At 40.9% G+C, this 25,192-nt stretch overlaps 1 protein-coding gene across 1 annotated transcript in view; it reads right to left on the minus strand.

Moving 5' to 3' along the window:
* The window catches only part of LOC140726176 (DDRGK domain-containing protein 1), an 81,423-nt gene that overhangs the window by 25,573 nt on the left and 30,658 nt on the right, over positions 1 to 25,192 (minus strand). Inside the window, exons 2-3 of the mRNA XM_073042188.1 lie at positions 9,075 to 9,227; positions 4,659 to 4,771 (exon numbers count right to left, since the gene is read on the minus strand). Coding sequence (XP_072898289.1) covers positions 4,659 to 4,771; positions 9,075 to 9,227 — 266 coding nt within the window. The remainder of the gene's footprint in view (positions 1 to 4,658; positions 4,772 to 9,074; positions 9,228 to 25,192) is intronic.

Raw genomic sequence — 25,192 nt, forward strand, 5'->3', positions numbered from 1 at the left:
TCTACTCCCCTAACCACCCTCTGCAAGGCTTTTTTGTCGGCAGCACTGCAGCTGGAGCACCTGGTTGTGATGTAAAGGTCAGCACACTCTCAACCACGCCTCTATAGAATGTAGTTAAGATGTTAGTGGGGAGTGATGCTTGTTTAAGTTTCTTCAGAAAGTGCAATCTCTGCTGGGCCCGTTTCACAATCCCAGTGGTGTTCCTGGACCAGGTGAGATTGTCCGAGATCTGCCCCCCAAGGAACTTGATGTTTTCCACTCTCTCCACTGTGGAGCCGCTGATGCTGAGGGGTGTGTGCTCAGGCTGAGACTGTCTGAAATCGACGATCATCTCCTTGGTTTTGGTGACATTAAGCATCAAGTTGTTGTCACTGCACCAGCTCACTAGGCGTTTGACCTCCTCCCTGTACACTGTTTCATCATTTCTGCAGATGAGCCCCACAACTGTGGTATCATCAGCAAATTTAATGATCAGGTTCCCCTTGAATCTGGCTGCACAGTCATGTGTTAGCAGTGTAAACAGCAATGGGCTGAGCACACAGCGTTGTGCGGATCCAGTGCTCAGTGTGATGGAGTCAGAGATGTTCCTGCCAACACGGACTGACTGTGGTCTCTCTGTCAAGAAATCCAGAATCCAGCAACACTCCAGAATCCAGATATAAGAATATGACATCTAGAAAAATATGCACAAGTCTAGTCTCCATGGAAAGACAGATGTGCTTGCATTAGAGGAAGCACAGTGAATGTTAACTAGATTAATTCCTGAGATGGTGATTTTGTCATGCAAGGAGACATTCGACAGACTGGATCTTTCCTCCTTTAAATTTCAAAGAGTGGGAGATCTCAAGAAACATTCAAAATTCTTGCAGTACTGTCTCAAAATAAGGGTTAGTCATTCAGGCCAGAGATAAAAAGAAATATCTTCACCAAGAAAATAGTAAGCCTTTAGAATTCTCTACTCAAGAGGGCAGCGGAAACACAGTCACCATGTATTTCCAGATCAATAGGTTGTTAGATGGTAAAAGAAATATCAAGGGATTATGAGGTCAGTGCAGGAAAGTAGTGCTCAGGTAAAAGACCAAAAATAGTACAACCATGGCTGACAAGGGAAGTCAAAGCTACTGTAAAAGCAAAAGAAAGGGTAAACAACAAAGCAAAAATTAATGGGAAATTATAGGATTGGGAAGTTTTTAAAAACCTACAGAGAGAACTAAAAAAAATCATTAGAAGGGAAAAGATGAAATATAAAAGCAAGCTAGCAACTAATATCAAAGTGGATGGGAAAAGTTTTTTCAAATATGTTAAAAATAAAAGAGAAATGAGAGTGGATAAAGGACAGCTAGAAAATGAGACAGGGGACAAGGAGACGGCTGATGAACTAAATGAGTATTTTGTATCAGTCTTCACTGTAGAAGCCACAAGCAGTATGCCTGATGTAGTGTGTGAAGGAAGAGAAGTGGGTGCAGTTACTATTACAAGAGAGAAGGTACTCAAAAAGCTTAAAGACCTAAAGGTACATACACAAGTCACCCAGTCCAAATGAACTGTACCCTAGGGTTCTGAAAGAGGTAGTGTTAGAGATTGTGGTGGCATTAGAAATGATCTTTTAAAAAAATCATTGGACTCTGGCATGGTGCCAGAGGACTGAAAAATTGCAAATGTCACTCCACTCTTTGTGAGAGGAGGAAGGCAGCAGAAAGGAAATTATAAACCAGTTTGCCTGACTTCAGTGGTTGGGAAGATGTTGGAGTCAATTGTTAAGGATGAGATGATGGAATACCTGGTGACACAGGTCAAGATAGTACAAAGTCAGCATGGTTTCCTTCAGGGAAAATCCTGCCTGAAAAACCTGTTGGAACTCTTTGAGGAAATTACAAGTAGGATAGATAAAGGGGATGCAGTGGATGTTGCATATTTGGACTTTCAGAAGGCCTTTGACAAGGTGCCACACATGAGGCTGCTTACCAAGTTAAGAGCCCATGGTATTACAGGGAAGTTACTAACATGGTTAGGGCATTGGCTGATTGGTAGGAGGCAGTAAGTGGGATTAAAAGGATCCTTTTCTGGTTGGCTACCAGTGATTAACAGTGTTCCACAGGGGTCGGTGTTGAGACCACTTCTTTTTATGCTGTATATCAATGATTTAGTTAATGGAATAGGTGGCTTTGTTGCTAAGTTTGCCACTGATACAAAGATTGGTTGAGGGGCATGTATTTTTGAGGAAACAGGAAAGCTGCAGAAGGACTTAGACAGATTAGGAGAATGGACAAGAAAGTGGCAAATGAAATACAATGTTGGAAAATGTATGGTCATGAACTTTGGTAGTAGAAATTAATGTGCGGTCTATTTTCTTGACGGGGAGAAAATCCAAAAATCTGAGATGCAAAGGGACTTGGGAGTCATTGTGCAGAACACCCTAAAAGGGTTAACTTGCAGGTCGAGTCAGTGGTGAGGAAGGCAAATGCTATGTTAGCATTCATTTCAAGAACAAGGATGTGATGCTGAGGTCTTATAAGGCACTGGTGAGGCCTCACCTTTAGTATTGTGAACAGTTTTGTGCCCCTCATCTTAGAAAAGATGTGCTGGCATTGGAGAGACAATAGACAGTAGGTGCAGGAGTAGGCCATTTGGCCCTTCTAGCCAGCACGGGTCCAGAGGAGGTTCACAAGGATGATTCCAGGAATGAAAAGGATATCATATGAAGAATGTCTGATGGCTGTGGATCTGTACTTGCTGGAATTCAGAGGATGGGGGGGGGGGGGGGGTGATCTCAATGAAACCTTTTGAATGTTGAAAGGCAAAGAGGGCACAGCCTCAGAATGGAGGGGCACCCTTTCAAAGCAGAGACGCAGAGAAATTTCTTTAGCCAAATGCTGGTGAAGTTGTGGAATTTGTTGCCACGTACAGCCGTGGAGGCCAGGTCATTGGGTGTATTTAAGGCAGATATTGATAGGTTCTTGATTGGACGTGGCATCAAAGGTTACGGGGAGAAGGCCGGGAACTGGGGTAGAGGAGGAGAAAAAAAAAGGATCAGCCATGATTAAATGGCGGAGCAGACTCGATGGGCCAGATGGCCTAATTCTGCTCCTATGTCTTATGGTCTTATCATGCACAAGAGACTCAATCGCCTACACTTACTTCTTAGGTTCTTCCCTCAGTACTCATCAAATAGACAAACATATGACAAAAGAGCACAATATACTCATAGTCACATTGTGAATAAACAACAAGGGCTACCTGTTACTAATGAAAGCTTAATTTCTGTCAACAAAAAATGGAAATGGAGCTTACAGCACCAGGGATACATCTGGCACAAAAAGAAAACATCAGATATACTAAAGTGCACAATGCACTAAAACGTCCAATCCAAAATTCCAATTGCTGCTATTTGACCAGAAATAATTGCTTGCATGATCAGAACTGGGAAAATAAACTTCTGACAATCTCAAGACATGCTTTTACCAAAGTGACGCTTCATCTTAGCTGAATACCAAAATAATATCCTCCCTTTATGCAACATTTTAGAAAAAGCTTTTTATCCTCTGCCATCAGATTTCTGAAGGAACAATGAACCCATGAACATTACCTATTATTGCTCTGTTTTTTTACACTAAAGATTTAATATTTCTTATTGTAATTTATAATGTATTTTATGCATTGCACTGTATCAAAGCTATATAAACAAATTTCACAACATACTGTATGTCAGTGATAATAAACCCAATTCAGATTCTCTCACCCAATATCAACCAGTGTAGTGCACTAATTCAAGGACTATGAAGAATTGGACTGTATTAGGATTTTTTTTTTGGTAAATCCCTAAAATTTATAACTTAAAATACCTGCTTTAATCAAATTAAAAGCAGAGAATCACAATAATCTGTTTTGTGTAACTTAATTTCTTGAATTGAACCCCAGTAAAAAATAGAAAAGGCATTAAACTGAATCAAAAATCCTAACAGATTTCCACAGAAGACAGAAGATAAATGAAGTATTCTGTAGATGACTGTACACTAGTGCTTGTTTAACTTGAATTGCACCAAAGCTACACTATGTAGCATTTCAACATGTTTACATCAGTACCAGTTTCATTTATGTCAGAAACAGTTCAATAGAAACAGAAAAATGTCTCTGCTTCTGCTCCAAGGAGAAGCTGCATGCAGATGGCCACTCTCCTGCAACTCAAACAAAGAAGCTGTTCGTGTCATAATTGGGCTTAATGTTCCTGAAGGTGCTCTAAGGTGCGTGTTCCTGCCCCACCGAACTTACATCTGCACACCCTGACTCTACTTTTCCAGACCTGATGAAGGGTCTCAGCCTGAAACACTGATTGTTTAATCTTTTCCACGGATACTGCCTGGCCTGCTGAGTTCCTCTAGCATTTTGTATATACTACTTTATTGTTCGTAGCCCACAAACACTAAGATTGGTTTTAGTTCCTTCATAACACCTTTACCAATATCAACAAACTAGGGACTGAGCCGGTTGTTGTTTCCATGATTCCCTTTTAGGTCAAGCAATGAAGTTATAGACTGATCACTGATTGGAACCTGTGAAAACTGCCAGATTTACACTATGGTGTAATATTATTTGAGTTACTTAAAAAAATGAAAACAGAAAACTTGTGCTCTACCCTTTTTTAATAACGTGTTTCCTACCTCTCTTTGTGCTCTGCGTTGTTCCTTTTCTTCCAATTTCCGCTGCTTCTTAGCTCCAATTTTGCCATGGGTATGAAATTCTGCATCTACTTTTTCTGCATCTCCTTCATCCACTGTTAAGCAAAGACAAATTAAATTTTTGTGAACTAATTGTCAAACTAGAAGCAAACATCCAATTGCACTGCACTGCACTATAGTTCAAGGCAATTAAGTTCTTGATTAACATTTTCCAAACACTTTTGTAAAGGCAAACAGCCCTACAAAAGTGGCCTTTACAATAAGTGTAAATTAATAAAATAATATGTAAAATGTAAAGAACTTAATTTTGGAATATTCAGCAAAATAATATTTACATCAATTGAATTGCAATGTTTCCTAATCATAATCTGTAATATGATGGTTTATTAGAAAATATTGGAAATGACTTCCAACCTTCTGCTTCGATGTGGCATCAGACAACCAGAAATTTGAAGCAGTATCTGCACACATTAAAACTGAAGTTAAAGGATTTTCACAATTTGAATAAACACACTTCATTACTAGCTGTCTACAGCTCAACTCTGTTAATTTGTCATTTGGTATGATAGAAATATACAGAAAAATTGTCATACCAAGTCAACCGTAATTATTTGCTTCTGTCAAACTCTACACTAATTACATGTGAGGTTTAGCACTTGGTGTTCCTTTTAGATACATTAGGCAATTATATATAATTTATTAAGAACAACAGAATTTAATTTTCAATTAGGTTAAAGTTTATTGCCCTGGAAGACTAAATGTTCATGAGTAAGCAAATAAGACATTTTAGCCAGTTAAATGTTTAAGATTAGCTCACCATGATAATCGTGTGTTAATATAAAATAGGACTGCAATAAAACACATCTTTTAGGTAGAGAAGCAGTAACAAAAACACAATTAAAATAAAAGTAATAATCAAAGAGGGGAGTAAACCAGAAGAGAGAAAACAAATCAAGTGAAATACACAGAAAAAAACTTAACAACACAAGGATACCATAAATAGACAATCCCCAAATCATTTTACTTTACTCAGATGTATAGCACAGTAACAGGCTTTTCTGGCCCAATGAGCCCAGGCTGCCCAATTACACCCATTAGGGCCAATTAACCTATTCATCCATTAAGTCTTTGAAATGTAGGAAGGAAGTGGAGCACCCGGAGGAAATCACACAGTCATGGCGAGAACATCAAAATTCCTTACAGGCATCAGTGGGACTGAACCTGAGTTACTGGCACTGAAATACTGTTATGCTAACCATTCCTGAAAAACATCTGTAAGGTGATTTCTCCATAAAACATGTTTTCTATAACTACTCAATTGCTACAATTCCTTTATTTCATTGAATACTTTCCATTAAATTGACCACAATTAAGCTAATATATCCAGTATTTAATGAATACCATGGAACATTTTATTATAGATTGTTAAAAAATGCATGGAAATTTTTGAGTAATGTTAAGTTACTATAAATCAGAAGATTTGTACCCCAGCAAGCCCCAATATATACACAAGCATTATAAAACAAAGATCTAACAGAGAGAGAACAAGAGAAAACAAAAAGCAGTAGGAACTATAGAATTAAAACCATACAGTAACAAGGGAAGGAGTTTTCTGCCTTTTGATGCCAATTAACAGCCAATTATCACATTAAAAGGATTAAAATTGTTAAACAACAAAATTTGATATTCAATGATTACTTACAAGTTTAACAGCAAACATAACCAACTCTGTCAAGAAAAAGGTAATTATTACAGCCTATAATTACAGAATGCATAACCTCACAAGTCTATGCAAAATCCAATGGCTAAAATGTCAAATGGAATGCATGCAATGTTTATAATTAGCCCAAGTAAAGAGCCTAAAGAATCGGTGATGAATTTAATATGAAGCATAGAGCTGAAAAACCTGACATTAGGTCCTATCATTATCAAAAGTTTCAATACCCACGGTACAGTTAGCCCACAGCTGTATGAGAATGGGTGGGTTGTAAAATGCAGGCGACCTTTGCAGTCACTTACTAAAATAAGTAAATGAAAATCCTTGCAATATATGACCAGAATTGGAAACTAGCTTACTAGTAATTCATCCACAAATATAGCATGGGCCCATAGTTTGTACAAATTAGTTTTTGCAAATAATCATCTTACAGTAAATATTTTGCTTGCTGATAGCTACCCACTGCTGTTTCCAGTTGGTAGAATAAAAAGGCAATATGGGAGCAATTTGCGTGAATTTGCGTGACCTTGTTTTAAGAACAACAGTCATCAATTACTCAGAAGTACTGCCTGTAAACAAGATCACATTCATATAATGAAAATGCATCAGTGGAGATTCTTTACTCAGCAATTCCACATGCTCTTTCAGTGAGCCTACTATCTCATCGATCGACACATTCATCACCTGGAAAAAGTGCGTAGAAGTAGCTATTGCCAGCACACAACATCCTCTAGAGTGCTTGGTATTAATACTGTACAGTATGACATCAGCTGGCAGCTCTAATTCATTCTCAATTCAGAATAAGAACCAGATTTATTACCATTGACAAATGTTGTGAAATTTGTTGTTTTATGGCGGAAGTACAGGGAAAGACATATTAAAAAAACACTATAAAATCTATGCTTCAAAGTTAAATGCCATTGCTAACAACGAGTTTGACTTTCACTTCCAAACTGTTTAATTTGTTCACGGCCATTTCATACAAGAAAACAAAATAAAGTCTTCCCATGTATTTATCACTGAGAATCAGAAGCCATCAGATGGCAAGCTAGGCTGGCCAACCCTTCAGGAAATTATCAATCTCCTTCCTTCATGAACACACTCCCACCTCATGTTGAATTCAGTTTCATTGGTTTCTCACCTATATAAAAACTGCCACTGCTACTATCTAGTTTATACCATCTCAGACAGTGATATATTTCTATATGACAGACTATAAGCACGTTATGTGGTTTTTGTAACGCAGCAAGTGAAAACCTGTTTTTGTTTTTATAAAATGCCATGATTTTCACTGAAGTAAACTCCACGACTCCTTTCATTTTCCTATGCCAGTTAATTTTGATTTTAAATTTTAAAAGTGAAATGTTGGAGACTAAGAAACAACAAATAAAAACACAAATTTGGAAAAAGATCTTTGAAAAAATGGCTTCAAGGGGGAGCAAACTGTCACTGATAATCAGAAGCCATAGGATAACAGCCTAGGTTGGTCACCCCTGCGTTTTCAATCTTCACCAAACTATCAATCTCCCTCCTTGATGAACACAGATGGTCTATAAAAAATCTCAAAAATAAAAGTGCTGATGCCAACGTATTAGAAACAATAGGTCATGCAACATGATCCAGACTGCTAATATGCAAATATACTTAACATTTCACCAGCTTTGAACTGTTGAGAAGACTAGAAACCCTGAAGCAAAGAAAGGGTCATTCCGCCTACCAGCAGGTACTGCAATCTTCACCCCTTGATTGTGCTTTACAATAAATGTCAACTCAGTTCCCTAGAATATTCTAAATCCACCGACATTGTCAGATTTTTGTCCCACATGTGGAGATAAAACTTACCTACTCACCAACCTAGTTCGAGACCTTAGATTTTGTTTTCTTAAATTTGATACAATTTTTATTCTAATTACCAAAGTCAGTTTAAGTGTCCCAAGGACATTAATATCAGTAATGCAGAGCATGCACAAGTAACCCCAGAATAATTTTGGAAAACAAGATCCTTTCTCTTCAAAATTTAAAATAGTTGATTTTTATTTTACTTTTTTTAAATTTAATTTCTTTTATTTCCTAGTGCTGGCTCATTATCATAAACTGGCTGCTCAATTTTTGAGATCAGAGATTATTAATGCAGAGATTATTAAATACAAAGTTAAGTAAGGAATATAAGGAAAGTAGTTGCTGTACATTAAGTTTGATCCTATTAAATGGCAGAGGCAGATCCTATTAAATGTATAAAGGAACAAAGTACTTTATCTCATTTCCTGTATCTTTTATTCTAAAATTTATAACTAAAACTTCCTTTCCTCCAAAAGCTTTGTGTTTTAAAACTTAGATTAGAAATCGTCTTGCTTTGGTCTCACTTTCCTGTCTCATAATCTTTTTGTTCTGTCTGCTTCTGAGTCATTTTACGGTCAAAGGTTACAGAGAAAAGACAGGCGAATGGAGTTGGAAGGGAAAATAAATCAGCCAAGATCGAATGGTGGAGCAGACTCAATGGGCTGAAAAGGCCTAATTCTGCTTATGTGTCTTACAAAGTCCAACAGAAAAAAATCTTAACCTTCCAAATGACTTAAATCAAAAAAGAGTTAGAAATTTCCTGCTGACACTTGCTAACTGTTGGAATACAAAATTTTTTGGAAAATGATAGAATATTCAACATTTGTAATTATAATAGTCACCTTCAGCTTCCTGCTCTGCTTCTTGCAGTCTCCGAGCCATAACCCTGGATCTAAGAGTACGCCGCACTCTGGGAGCACCCGCTGCCCGATCTTCATTAACAGGCTGTGGCCTTCCAACAGCAGCTGCCACATTTTGCTGGCGAGTCCGGTCAGCTGAAATGACAAAGAGAAAAAAATTCTTTATAAATCTCATAAAACAAGACACATATGATAAAACCTGTGGTGGAAGCATGTACGATAGTGCCATTTAAAAGACTTTTAGATAGATACATGAATGTGGAGAGAATGGAGGGATATAGATCATATACAGGAAGAAGAGAGTTAGGTTAACTTGGCATCATGTACAGCAGAGACATGGGGGGGCTGAAGAACCTGTTCCTGTACTATAATGTTCTATAGAATCAAAGAGCCAAATCTGAATGTTACCAAGAAGCCTACGTTTCATTTGCATGTAAATGAATTATTCTAAATACAGTTGCAAGAAAACATTTGTGAATCCTTTGCAATTACCTGATTTTCTGCATTAATTACTCATAAAATATGGTCTGATCTTCATTTAAGCCACAATAATAGCCCAACACAATCTGTCTGAACTAATAACACACAAACAATTGTACTTCCCATGTCTTTATTGAACACATTGTTTAATCATTCACAGTTCAGGCTGGAAAAAGTATGTGAACACTTGAATTTAGTAACTGGTCGAAACTCCTTTAGCAGCAATAACCTTCAAACATTTCCTGTAGCTGCTGATCAAACTTGCACAATGGTGAGGAGGAACTTTACACCATTCCTTCATACAAAACTGTTTCAGTTCACCAATATTTCTGAGATACCTTACATGAACAACACTCTTCAGGTCATGCCACAGCATCTCAATTGGGTTAAGGTCTGGACTCTGACTTGGCCATTCCAAAACATGAATTTTCTTCTTTTTAAACCATTCTGCTGTTGATTTACTCTTCTGTTTCAGATCACTGTCTTGTTGCATCATCCAACTTCTATTAAGCTTCAGGTGACAGACTGCTACCCTGACATTATCCTGTAAAACATCTTGATAAAATTTTGAATTTGTTGTTCACTCAACAATTGCAAGCTGTCCAGGCCGAGGCAGCAAAGCAGCTCATATGGAACTCGTCAACTTCATCCAATTTGTCTCCAGTTTCAAATTTACCTGGTCCATTTCCGAAGCCTCCCTCTCCTTTCTCAATTTCTCTGTCTCTTTCTCTGGAGACAGCTTATCTACTGAAGTCTATTACAAACACACAAGACTCTCACAGCTACCTGGACTATAGCTCCTCTCACTCTGTTACTTGTAAAAACACCATCCCCTTCTCTCCATTTTGCAACATATAAGATTATTAAGGGATTGGACAAGATAGAGGCAGGAAATATGTTCCAGATGCTGGGAGAGTCCAGTACCAGAGGGCATGGTTTGAGAATAAGGGGTAGATCATCTAGGACAGAGTTAAGGAAAAACTTCTTCTCCCAGAGAGTTGTGGGGGTCTGGAATGCACTGCCTCGGAAGGCAGTGCAGGCCAATCCTCTGGATGCTTTCAAGAAGGAGCTAGATAGGTACCTTATGGATAGGGGAATCAAGGGATATGGGGACAAGGCACGAACCGGGTATTGATAGTAGATGATCAGCCATGATCTCAAAATGGCAGTGCAGGCTCGAAGGGCCGAATGGTCTACTTCTGCACCTACTGTCTATTGTCTGTTCCTCCATCTCCACCACATCTGCTCTCAGGATAAGGTTTTTCATTCCAGAAAGAAAGATATCCTCCTTCTTCAAAGAAAGTGATTCCCTTCCTCCACCATCAAAGCTGCCTTCAACCACATCTCTTTCATTTCACGCACGTCTGCTCTCACCCAATCCTCATGCCCCCTACCAAGGGTAGGGCTCCTCTTGTCCTCACCTACCATACCACCAACCTCCACGTCAACCATATAATTGTCTGCAACTTCTGCCTTCTCCAACGGGATCCCACCACCAAGCACATCTGTCCCTCCCTCCACTTTTGGCTTTCTGCAAGGATCGATCCCTACACAACCCCCTTGACCATTCGTCCCTCCTGGCACTTATCCTTGCAAGCAGAACAAGTACTACACCTACCCCTACCCCTCACTACCATTCAGGGTCCCAAACAATCTTTCCAGTTGAGGCGACACTTCACCTGTGAGTCTGTTGGAGTTATATACTGTGTCCAGTACTTCTGTACGTTGGCAAGACCCGACATAGATTGGGAGACAGCTTTGCCGAGCACCTACGTTCCGTCCACCAGCAAAAGCGGGATTTCCCAGTGGCCACCCATTTTAATCCCACTTCCCATTCCCATTCCGATATGTCCATCCATAGCCTCCTCCACTTTCGTGATGACGCCACACTCAGGTTGTAAGAACCACACTTTACATTCCGTCTGGGTAGCCTCCAACCTGATGGCATGAACTTTGATTTCTTGAACTTCCAGTAATGTCCCTACCCCCCTCCTTCACCATTCCCCATCCCTTTTTCCCTCTCTCAACTGATCTCCTGGCCCAGCCATTGCTTCACTCTGGTGCTCCTCCCCCATTTTCTTCCTTCCATGACATTTTGTCCTCTTCTATCAGACTCTCCCTTCTCCAGCCCTGGATCTCTTTCACCAATCAACTTCCCAGCTCTTAACTTCATCTCTCCCCTTTCAAGTTTCACCTATCAACCTTGTGTTTCTCTCTACCCTCCCCCCACCTTTTATTCTACTCCCCTGCTTTTTAGCTCCAGTCCTGCCAAAGGGTCTCAGCCCGAAACACCAACAGTACTCTTTTCCATAGATGCTGCCTGGCCTGCTCAGTTCCTCCAGCATTGTGTGTGTGTTGCCCTAACCATGATTCTCCTTCCACCTTTGGGATGAGGTTTTGCTGATGGTGTGCAATGGCCTTTTTCCTCCAAACATAGTGGTGTGCACTTCTGCCCACGCATTCAACTTTTATTTCATCTGTCCACAGAACATCATCCCAGAAGCAATTGTGGAACATCCAGGTGGTTTTTTGTAAACTTGAGACACGCAGCAATGTTTTTTTTGGAGAGCCATAGTTTCTCTGTGGTGTCCTTCCATGAACACCATTCTTGTTCAATGTTTTTCTTACAGTGGACACATGAACAGAAACTTTCGCAAGTTCAAGTGATTTCTGAAAGTCTTTCGCTGTTACCCTTGGGTTTATTTCACTTCCTTCAGCATTGCACTTTGTGCTCCTGTTGTGTGATTTTTGCAAGACACCCACTTCTAGGGGTAATAAAACAGTACTGAATTTCTTCAATTTGTAGAGAATTTCTCTTACTGTGGACTGAGGAACACTCAGGTCTTTAAAAATGCTTTTGTAGCCTTTTCTAGCTTCATGCATCTCTACAATTCTTCTTCTAAGGACCCCTGAAAGTTCCTTTGATTGAAACATGGTGCACATAAACAGATCTTTCTTGAGAAGAGCAGCTCTGTCAATAACCTGACTTTGAATGTCTTTTTCCACAGGGCAGCTTCAATCTCATCTCATTGATTGGAACACCTGACTCCAAATAGCTTTTATAGAAGGCATTACCCCAGAGGTTCACATACTTCGTTGAAGCTAGACTATGATTGTTTAAATGGTGTACTCAGTATTGATGAGAGGTAGTACAATTGTTTGTGTGTTATTAGAAACATAGAAAAACCTGCAGCACAATACACACCACTCGGCCCACAAACCTGTGCCGAACATGTCCTTACCTTAGAAATTACTTAGGGTTACCCATAGCCCTCTATTTTTCTAAGCTCAGACAGAAAACAAAGAGTAGGGATTAACAGGTCCTTTTCAGAATGGCAGGCAGTGACTAGTGGGGTACCGCAAGGCTCAGTGCTAGGACCGTAGCTATTTACAATATACATTAATGATTTAGATAAAGGGATTAAAAGTAACAAATTTGCTAAAAATTTGCAGATGGCACAAAACTGGGTGGCAGTGTGAAATATGAGGAGGATGTTAGGAGAATGTAGGGTGACTTGGAAAGGTTGGGTGAGTGGGCAGATGCATGGCAGATGCAGTTTAATGTGGATAAATGTGAGGTTATCCACTTTGGTGATAAGAACAGGAAGGCAGATTACTATCTGAATGCTGTCAAGTTAGGAAAAGGGAAAGTACAACGAGATCTAGGTGTCCTTGTTCATTTGTCACTGAAAGTAAGCGTGCAGGTACAGCAGGCAGTGAAGAAAGCTAATGGCATATTGGCCTTCATAACAAGAGGAGTTGAGTATAGGAGCAAAGAGGTCCTTCTGCAGTTGTACAGGGCCCTAGTGAGACCACACCTGCAGTATTGTGTTCAGTTTTGGTCTCCAAATCTGAGGAAGGACATTCTTGCTACTGAGGGAGTGCAGCGTAGGTTCACGAGGTTGATTCCCAGGATGGCGGGACTGTCATATGTTGAAAGATTGGAGCGACTGGGCTTGTATACACTGGAATTTAGAAGGATGAGAGGGGATCTGATTGAAACATATAAGATTATTAAGGGATTGGACACGCTAGAGGCAGGAAACATGTTCCCGATGTTGGGGGTGTCCAGAACCAGAGGCCACAGTTTAAGAATAAGGGGCAGGCCATTTAGAACGGAGTTCAGGAAAAACTTTTTCACCCAGAGAGTTGTGGATCTCTGGAATGCTCTGTCTCAGAAGGCAGTGGAGGCCAACTCTCTGGATGCTTTCAAGAAAGAGTTAGATAGAGCTCTAAAAGATAGCAGAGTCAAGGGATATGGGGAGAAGGCAGGAACGGGGTACTGATTGTGGATGATCAGCAATGATCACATTGAATGGTGGTGCTGGCTCAATGGGCCAAATGGCCTACTCCTGCACCTATTATCTACCTATCCAGGAGTCTCTTAAAAGACCCTATCTTATCCGCCTCCATCACCATCACCGGCAGCCCATTCCACACACTCACCACTCTCTGCGTAAAAATCTTACCCCTGACATCTCCTTTGTACCTGCTTCCAAGGATCTTAAAACAGTGTCCTCTTGTGTTAGCCATTTCAACCCTGGGAAAAAGCCTCTGACTACCCACACAATCAATGCCTCTCATCATCTTGTACACCTCTATCAGGTCACCTCTCATCCTCCCATCATTCCAAAGAGAAAAGGCCAAGTTCACTCAACCTCTTCTCATAAGGTGTGAGGTGCTACATTTTGGTAGGACTAATCAAAATAAGACATACATGGTAAATGGTAGGGCATTGAAGAATACAGTAGAACACAGTGATCTAGGAATAATGGTGCATAGTTCCCTGAAGGTGGAATCTCATGTGGATAGGGTGGTGAAGAAACCTTTTGATATGCTGGCCTTTATAAATCACAGCATTGACTATAGGAGTTGGGATGTAATGTTAAAATTGTACAAGGCATTGGAGCAGCCAAATTTGGAGTATTGTGTACAGTTCTGGTCACCGAATTATAGGAAAGATGTCAACAAAATAGAAAGAGTACAGAGATTTACTAGAATATTACCTGGGTTTCAGCACCTAAGTTACAGAGAAAGGTTGAACAAGTTAGGTCTTAATTCTTTGGAGCGTAGAAGGTTGAGGGGGGACTTGATAGAGTTATTTAAAATTATGATGGGGATAGATAGAGTTGACGTTGATAGGCTTTTTCCATTGAGAGTAGGGGAGATTCAAACAAGAGGACATGAGTTGAGAGGGGGCAAATGTTTAGGGGTAACACGAGGGGGAATTTCTGTACTCAGAGAGTGGTAGCTGTGTAGAAGTGGTAGAGGCAGGTTTGATATTGTCATTTAAAGTAAAATTGGATAGGTATATGGACAGGAAAGGAATGGAAGGTTATGGGCTGAGTGCAGGTCGGTGGGACTAGGTGAGAGTAAGCATTCGGCATGGACTAGAAGGGCCGAGATGACTTGTATCCGTGCTGTAATTGTTATATGGTTACATAAGGCATGCTCCCCAATCCAGGCAACATCCTTGTAAATCTCCTCTGCACCCTTCCTATGGTTTCCACATCATTCCTGTAGTGAGGCAACCAGAACTGAGCACAGTACTCCAAATGGGGTCTGACCAGGGCCCTATGTAGCTGCAACATTACCTCTCGGTTCTTAAACTCAATCCCACGATTGATGAAAGCAAATAAACCGTATGCCTTCCCAATCACAGAGTCAACCTGCACAGCAGCTTTGAGTGTCCTATGGACTCGGACCCCAAGATCCCTCTGATCCTCCACACTGCCAAGAGCCTTACCATTAATGCTATATTCTGCCATCATATTTGACCTACCAAAATGAACCACCTCACACTTATCTGGGTTGAATTCCATCTGCCACTTCTCAGGCCAGTTTTGCATCCTATCAATGTCCCGCTGTAACTTCTGACAGCTCTCCACACTATCCACAACACTCCCAACCTTTGTGTCATTAGCAAATTTACTAACCCATCCCTCCACTTCCTCATCCACATCATTTATAAAAATCACAAAGAGTAGGGGTCTCAGAACAGATCCCTGAAGCACACCACTGGTCACCGGCCTCCATGCAGAATATGACCCATCTACAACCACTCTTTGCCTTCTGTGGGAAAGCCAGTTCTGGATCCACAAAGCAATGTCCCCTTGGATCCCATGCCTCCTTACTTTCTCAATAAGCCTTGCATGGGGTACCTTGTCAAATGCCTTGCTGAAATCCATATACACGACATTTACTGCTCTACCTTCATCAATGCGTTTAGTCACATCCTCAAAAAAATTCAATCAGGCTCACAAGGCTCGACCTGCCTTTGACAAAGCCACACTGACTATTCCTAATCATATTATGTGTCTCCAAAGGTTCATAAATCCTGCCTCTCAGTATCTTCGCCATCAACTTACCAACCACTGAGGTAAGACTCACTGGTCTATAATTTCCTGGGCTATCTCTACTCCCTTTCTTGAATAAGGGAACAACATCCATAACCCTCCATTCCTCCGGAAACTCTCCCATCCCCATTGATGATACAAAGATCATCACCAGAGACTCAGCAATCTCCTCCCTCGCCTCCCACAGTAGCCTAGGGTACATCTCATCCAGTCCTGGTGACTTATCCAACTTGATGCTTTCCAAAAGCTCCAGCACATCCTCTCCCTTAATATCTACATGCTCAAGCTTTTCAGTCTGCTGTAAGTCATCCCTACAATCGCCAAGATCCTTTTCTGTAGTGAATACTGAAGCAAAGTATTCATTAAGTACTTCTGTAATCTCTGCTGGTTCTACACACACTTGTCCACTGTCACACTTGATTGGTCATATTCTCTCACGTCTTATCCTCTTGCTCTTTACATAATTGTAGAATGCCTTGGGGTTTTCCTTAATCCTGTCCGCCAAGGCCTTCTCATTGCCCCCGCTGGCTCTCCTAATTTAATTTTTAAGCTCCTTCCTCCTAGCCTTATAATCTTCTAGATCTCTATCAGTACCTAGTTTTTTTTTTAAACCTTTCAAAAGCCCTTCTTTTCTTCTTGACAATATTTACAACAGCCTTTGTACACCATGGTTCCTGTACCCTACCATCCTTTCCCTGTCTCATTGGAACATACTTATGCAGAACTCCACGAAAATATCCCCTGAACATTTGCCACATTTCTTCCATACGTTTCCTGAGAATATCTGTCTCCAATTTATGCATCCAAGTTCCTGCCTGATAACATAATATTTCCCCTTATTCCTATTAAACGTTTTCCTAACTTGTCTGTTGCTACCCCTCTCCAATGCTACGGTAAAGGAGATAGAATTGTGATCACTATCTCTAAAATCCTCTCCCACTGAGAGATCTGACACCTGACCAGGTTCATTTCCCAATACCACATCAAGTCTCCACTTGTAGGCTTATCTACATACTGTGTCAAGAAACCTTCCTGAATACACCTAACAAATTCCACCCCATCTAAAGCCCTCACTCTAGGGAGATGTCAATTGATATTTGGGAAATTAAAATCTCTCACCACAACAACCCTGTTATTATTACAATTATTACACCTTTCCAGAACGTCTCCCTATCTGCTCCTCGATATCCCTGTTACTATTGGGTGATCTATAAAAACACCCATTAGAGTAATTGATTCCTTCCTCTTTCTAACTTCCACCCACAGAGACTCCATAGACAATCCCTCCATGTCTTCCTCCTTTTCTGCAACCATGACACTATCTCTGATCAACAGTGCCACGCTCGGTGCTGGGACCGCAGCTGATTACAATACACATTAATGATTTAGGTGAAGGGATTAAAAGTAACATTAGCAAATTTGCTGATGACACAAAGCTGGGTGGCAGTGTGAAATGTCAGGAGGATATTATGAGAATGCAGGGTGACTTGGACAGGTTGGGTGAGTGGGCAAATGTATGGCAGATGCAGTTTAATGTGGATAACTGTGAGGTTATCCACTTTGGTGGCAAGAACAGGAAGGCAGATTACTATCTAAATAGAGTCAAGTTAAGAAAAGGGAAAGTACAACGAGATCTAGGTGTTCTTGTACACCAGTCAATTAAAGCAAGCATGCAGGTACAGCAGGCAGTGAAGAAAGCTAATGGCATGCTGGCCTTTATAACAAGAGGAATTGAGTATAGGAGAAAAGAGGTCCTTCTGCAGCTGTACAGGGCCCTGATGAGACCCCACCTGGAGTATTGTGTGCAGTTTTGGTCTCCAAATTTGAGGAAGGACATTCTTGCTATTGAGGGAGTGCAGCGTAGGTTCACAAGGTTAATTCCCGGAATGGCGGGACTGTCATATGTTGAAAGATTGGAGCGACTGGGCTTGTATACACTGGAATTTAGAAGGATGAGAGGGGATCTGATTGAAACATATAAGATTATTAAGGGATTAGACACGCTGGAGGCAGGAAGCATGTTCCCGCTGATGGGTGAGTCCAGGAATAAAGGGTAGGCCATTTAGAACAGAGATGCAGAAAAACTTTTTCACCCAGAGAGTGGTGGATATGTGGAATGCTCTGCCCCAGAAAGCAGTGGAGGCCAAGTCTCTGGATGCATTCAAGAGAGAGTTAGATAGAACTCTTATAGATAGCGGGGTCAAGGGATATGGGGAGAGGGCCGGAACAGGGTACTGATTGTGTATGATCAGCCATGATCACAGTGAATGGCTGTGCTGGCTAGAAGGGCCGAATGGCCTACTCCTGCACCTACTGTCTATTGTCTACTGCCCCCACTTCTGTTGCCTCCCTCCGTATCCTTTCTGAAACATCTAAAGCCTGGCAGTTGAAGTAACCATTCCTGCCCCTGAGCCATCCAAGTCTCTGTAATGGCCACAACATCATTGCTCCAAGTACTGATCCACACTTTAAGCTCATCTGCTTTGTTCATGATGCTTCTTGCATTAAAATAGACACATCTCAAACCATCGGTCTGGGTGCGTCCTTTCTCTATCACCTGCCCATTCTCCCTCTCGCACTGTCTCCAAGCTTTCTCTATATGTGAGCCAACCGCCTCTTCCTCCATCTCTTCATTTCGGTTCCCACCCCCCTGCAATTCTAGTTTAAACTCCCCTGAACAGCCTTTGCAAACCTCCCCACCAGGATATTGGTCCGCCTGGGATTAAAATGCAACCTGTCCTTTTTGTACAGGTCACGCCTACCCCAAAAGAGGTCACAATGATCCAGAAATCTGAATCCCTGCCCTCTGCTCCAATCTCTCAGCCACGCATTCATCCTCCACCTCATTCTATTCCTATACTCACTGTCACGTGGCACAGTCAGTAATCCCAAGACTACTACCTTTGAGATCCTGCTTCTTAACTTCCCTCCTAACTCCCTGTAATCTGTTTTCAGGACCTCCTCCCTTTTCCTATCCATGTCACTGGTACCAATACGTACCACGACCTCTGGCTGTTCTCCTTCCCACCTCAGGATATTGTGGTTCTTTGTTTAGGAAGATTATGTTTGTCTATTATTCTGACAGATGAAGATTATACTACGTTTTATGAGTAATTATGCAGAAAACCAGGTAACTGCAAAGGGTTCACAAACTGTACTTTAAAATGATCCACACAAGAGGTACTGCAGATGCTGGAAATCTAGGGCAAAATGCACAATGTGCTGGAGGAGCTCAGCAAGTTAAGCAGCATCTATGGATGGCTTCAGGCTGAGACCCTTCATCAGGACTTTAAAATATTCGCTGTGGCCAGCCTACACCTCTGTCTCCTCTGTCGTCATGAGCAGGTTAACAAAGAAACTGGCATTTTCTGAGAGGGTGCAATATCGATGTGAAAATGTTCATGTTTTGAAACAAAAACTTCAGGTATATTCAATACAAATGAATAAAATACTTTTAGATAACAGGCCCAAAGTCTGTAGAGTATATGGTTCTCATAGAATGGTTACAGTACAGAAAGACATTTGGTCATCTGCTTCCCCAGAAGCTAAAGAAATTTGGTTTTCTCATTAACCCTTTTCAACTTTTAATCACTGCACCATAGAAAACCTCCTGTCTAGATGCATCAAGGCAACTGCTCTGTCCTGACCACAAGAAACTACAGAGTTGTGGGCACAGCTCAGGACAGCACAGAAACCAGAATCCCCTCCACAGACTTTGACCATCAGTAAAGCAACCAGCCTCATCAAAGACCCCACCCATCCCAGAAATACCCTCTTCTCCATTCTCCCAATGGGCAAGAGATACAAAAGCCTAAAAGAACAGACCACCAGACTCAAGGGCAGCTTCTACCCCGCTGTTATAAAACTACTGAATGGTTTCATAAACAAGAAAAAATCTGCAAATTCTGGAAATCCAAGCAACACACACAAAATGCTGGTGGTCAGGCAGCATCTATGGAAAGGATTACAGTCAGCGTTTCCGGTGAAACCCTTCCTCAGGACTGGAGAAAAAAAGATAAGAGTTAGAGTTAGAAGCTGGGGAACATAAGGTGATAGGTGAAACGGGGGGGGGGGGGGGGGATGGTGGTGAAGTAAAGAGCTAGGGAGTTGACTGGTGAAAGAGATATAGGGCTGGAGAAGGAGAAAATCAAATAGGAGAGGACAGGAGGTCATGGAAGAAAGAAAAAGGGTAGGAGCACCAGAGAATGTATGCAAGGAGATAAGGTGAGAGGGGAAAAGGGCATGGGGAAAGGTGAAGGAAGGGAGGGGCCATTACTCGAAGTTTGAGAAATAGATGTTCATGCCACCAAGTTGGAGGCTACCCAGACAGAATACAAGGTTTTGCTCCTCCAACCTGAGTGTGGCCTCACCATTACAGTAGAGGAGCCATGGAATGGGAATGGGAAGTGGAATTAAAATGGGTGGCCACTGGGAAATCCCGCTTTTCAGGCAGAGTCTAGGTGCTCGGCGAAGCGGTCTCCCAATCTACGTCGGGTCTCACCGATATACAGGAGGCCACACCGGGAGTACCAGATACAGTAGATGACCCCAACAGTCTCACAGATGAAGTGTTGCTTCATCTGGAAAGACTGTCTGAGCCCTGAATGGTAGTGAGGGAGGAAGTGTAGGGAAAGGTGCAGCACTTGTTCCACTTCCAAGGAAAAGTACCAGGAGGGAGATCAGTGGGGAGGGACAAATGGACAAGAGAGTTACGTAGGGAGCAATCCCTGTGGAAAGCAGATATTGGTGGGGGGGGGGGGGAGGAAAGAGGGAAAGATGTGCTTGGTGATGGGATCCAGGCGATAGCAGAAGTTCCGGAGAATTATGTGCTGGTCGCAGAGGCTAGTGGGGTGGAAGGTGAGGACAAGAGGAACCCTATCCCTGGTGGGGTGGTGGGAGGAAGGGGTGAGGCCAGATGTGCATGAAGTGGAAGAGATGCAGTTGAGGGCAGCATTGACGGTAGAGGAAGGGAAGTCCCTTTCTTTGAAGAAGGGGGGCATCTCCTTTGTTCTGGAAAAGCCTCATACTAAGAGCAAATATGGCAGAGACGGAGGAATTGAGAGAAGGGATAGCATTTTTACAAACAACAGGGTGGGAAGAGATATAGTCCAGGTAGCTGTGAGAGCCAGTGTTTATAATAGACAGACATCAGTAGATAAGCTGTCTCCAGAGATAGAGACAGAGAGGTCAAGAAAGGGGAGGGAGGCAGTTTGATTTGTGTGAAAGGTATACAAAATAAGCTTTTCACTGGACCTTGGAACATGTGACAATAAAAAACAATTCCAAATCATGACTATACCAGCTTTCTACAGAAGTAACTAATTGGTTCCATTTTACCTTCCTCATCCTACTTGCCCATTGGCCAATTCCTTCTTGCCCTGCAAAATTTTCAAACATTTTAGTCAAATTCCTCTTGAAGGCTTCAATGCAGCTTACCTCTACACCATCTGTAGGTCGGATCAGATTCCAATCACACAAAGCCTAAGAATCTTTTTCCTGATATCACTCTTAATTCTCTTCCCCTGTATTTTATACGTGTCATCTAATAATCGGGGATGGCCTCCTTATATTCACTATGTCTAGGCCCCCTCATTATTTTATATATTTCTATCAGGTCACCCTTCAGCCTTCTCTATTCTAAAGAAGAGTCCTGCCTCTTTAACTGACACTTGTAGTTCCTTTTCTCAGGAAGTCTCACAAATTTGTTTGGACCCTATCAAATGTTTTGATACCTTTGCTTTGATGTGGCAACTCAAACTGAAGACCATCATGGCAAAAAGGGAAAATTAATGATCAATAGAAAAGTAATAGATCAAAGAAAGAGGCTCTTCCAAATATACTGTTACCAAACAGCAGTAAACCTGAAAATTTCAGGTTTCAGCAAAGGAAAACCAAGAAATTGATAAGGAAAGAGAAAGAGAATAAAAATAACCTGGAGTGAAACATTAAAAAAGGAAAAGCTTATCAAAAATTAATCTGGAAGGAACCCTTGCAGTGAGACAAGAAATATTGAAGAACAATACAATGGAAAATTATGTTGGGGAATCAGGAAATGGCAGAAAGATTAAATAAATATTTTGAGTTTACCTTTGAGTGAGAAAATAAAAATATTAATTGTATTTAAAATTGTAATGGAGAAATTAATAGGACTGAAAACCCATAGATCTTAAGTTCTCTGAGGACCTAATCTAGTCCCAACATATCAATGCAGTTACAAAGAAGGCAAGACAGCGACTATACTTCATTAGCAGTTTGAAGAGATTTGGTATGACAACAAATACACTCAAACACTTCTATAGATATACCGTGGAGGGCATTCTGACAGGCTGCATCACTGTCTGGTATGGGGAGGGGGCTACTGCACAGGACCAAAAGAAGCTGCAGAGGGTTGTAAATTTAGTCGGCTTCTTCTTGGGTACTAGTCTACCAAGTAGGTAGGAGGTAGAGAAGCCTGAAGGCACACATTCAGTGATTCAGGAACAGCTTCTTCCCCTCTGCTATCTGATTCCTAAATGGATACTGAACCCTTAAATACTACCTCACTTTTGAATATATATCATTTAGTTTTTACATGATTTTTAATCTATGAAGATAGTGAATATACTAGACACCTTGCAAAATTCCATAGATTCTAGAACAGTTCTCATTGCTCGGAAAATGGGTTAGATACAGGGAAAAGGCAGGAGAATGGGGTTGAAAGGAATAATAAATCAACCATGATTGAATGGCGGAACAGACCCAATAGGTCGAAAGGCCGATTCTGCTCCTACATTTTATGGTCTTACAAAGTTACAAGGCTGGACCTCATGCATTGAAATTTCAGGATTACTCCCTGTGCCATGAACTAGTACGACAAGCAATAGGAAGGTGGCATAATTCAATGCTTGGGTAAAGCAATGATATAGGAGGGCACCTAGGATACTTATATTATTGTTTTACCTGTAGAAGAACAGGGAACTGGATGCGCACCAGTATTCCTTCAGGGAGGTTTGTTCGTGCGAAGCGGGATGTTTGAAACTAACGTGGTGGAGGGGGTGGGAACCACAGCATGCGGTCTGGAGGTGGAGTGATTGATAACATAGACGTTAGCTGAAGTAAGATTATTAGAAGGAACGTGCAGGACTACTGGAATGATGGGCTGGTGTATTTATTTTAAAGCAAGAAGTATAATAAGTAAGGCTGATGAGCTTAGAATTTGGATTAGTACATGGAACTATGATTTAGCTGCCATGACAGAAACTTAATTAAGAGAAGGGCAAGACTGGCAACTCAAAGTTTCAGGCTAGATGTTTCAAATGTGATAGAGAAGGGTGTAAGATGGGGGTTTGCATTACTGAACAGGGAGAAGATCTCAGCTGCACCTAGAGAGTACCTTGTTATTTATTCATTATTTAGCGATACTATTTCTAAAAAAAAATATAAATACAGGGTGACTTCCACCCTTTGAGCCACACCACACCAGCAACCCCCAATATCCCCCGATTTAACCCTAACCTAATCACAGGACAATTCACAATGACCAATTAACCTACCTAGTACATCTTTGGACTGTAGGACGAAGCAGGAGCACCCAGGGAACGCCCATGCATTCCATGAGAAGGACATACAGACACCTTACTAACAGTGCCAGAATTGAACTCCAAATTCCAGAACGCCCCAAGTTGTAATAGTGTCATGCTAACCACTATGTTACCATGATGTATCCACGTTGGGCTTATCCAACAAGGCAATATGAGTAGAGCTCAGAAAAAAGAAAGTTACTGTGAGCAGGTTATACCACATATGCCTCACAATGGCCGACAGATCTAAAGGAACAGATATGCGGGAAGTTATAGCTGGTGATTTTACCTTCCTGAAAATTGATTAGAACTTCCTTTGTGTCAGCCCTTAGCTGGAACGGAATTTGTGGGGCACGTTAAGCAGGATTTCTTGAAGCAACATGTAGATAGTCCAACAAGGAAAAAAGCTATGCAAGGCTTTGTACTGAAAAGTACGTCAGGCCAGGTGATCTAATTTTCAGTGGGAAATCATTTTGAGAATTGCGATCATACAATAATTCCGTAAGTTTTCAGCTGAGAGTAAAACTGGCCCTCAGAGACTGTTAAACAAAATTAGAGCAAATGGTGATTGATGCCGTGTAAAGACTAGGTGGCCTATGGAAATTAAATCCTACCAACACCTATTTCTCTCCCAACAAATTAGATTAAAATGATATTCATTGCTGGTAGATAATATTCTCAGTGTTTTCTATTCTTTATTTTACAAATTTAAGTACAGTTGCTTTCATCTAAACTTTAACTCCAATTTCCACAGTATTCCCCAAAACAAAATGTTAAAAAAAACACACCATGTGTATTTTGTTGCTTCATATAATGCTTTCTGTATTTCTCAGACACTATATGACTTAATTGTCCATAAAAAATATGACTGGCACCACATCAATTCAACTAAATAGCGTGGGCAAACTGCAGTTGTTGCACTAGGTCAATGTGAAACTGTTCCTTGCAATGAAATACAACTTATTTTTAAAAAAAATAAGCAGTATCTTTATGTCTCCTTCTTAAAAATAGTGTTAGTCTCATCTCTCCTTCTCTCTGCAAACTATTTCTTAAAAGTTATTTCCCCAAATTGCCCAGTTGCTCTCAACTCTAGCCTTGCCTAATCACCATCATCCCATTATTTCAATTATATCTTCAGTAGCCTGGGGAATATTTTCAAATTTTTTTCCATAAAAAACACTAAATTTTAAGGGCCTCCTCAAAGTCACTTTAACTAAAGTTTTTGGTTTCCCTGTTTTCACTTAGATGTCTTTTTTTCCTCTCTAGTTACGTCCCTGAGTATTTTAGCATCTTTCTCCATTAAACGGAAATAGTTGTACCAAAATACAAATTGGCTCATAGTGTAAGTCTGTAATAATAAAAGATTAGTAGCAGTTTTGTTGTTGAAAAGTTGATACAAATAGATTATTCTTAAAATAATAAAGTTATGAAACAAGAATGCAAATTTCCACAAGATAAAATTAACACCACATATATCTAATAAGGTAATAATAAACTACAGCAGAGGAAACCATCAGGAACTAAGCAAGTCCAACAGATTTAGAACATTTACATGCTGCAAACGACTGCTCTAGACACTACCTTTTAAAAATCCCTTTTAGTCAGCAAATTCTCAGCCCCAAGCAATTGCCTGATTTTTTTTAAACAAAGTTTGCAAATTCAGCAACACGAGTTGGTCCGCAGCATATTTTGTCGCGTAATTTCA

Source organism: Hemitrygon akajei, chromosome 4 (assembly GCF_048418815.1).
Source record: "Hemitrygon akajei chromosome 4, sHemAka1.3, whole genome shotgun sequence".
Taxonomy (NCBI): domain Eukaryota; kingdom Metazoa; phylum Chordata; class Chondrichthyes; order Myliobatiformes; family Dasyatidae; genus Hemitrygon; species Hemitrygon akajei.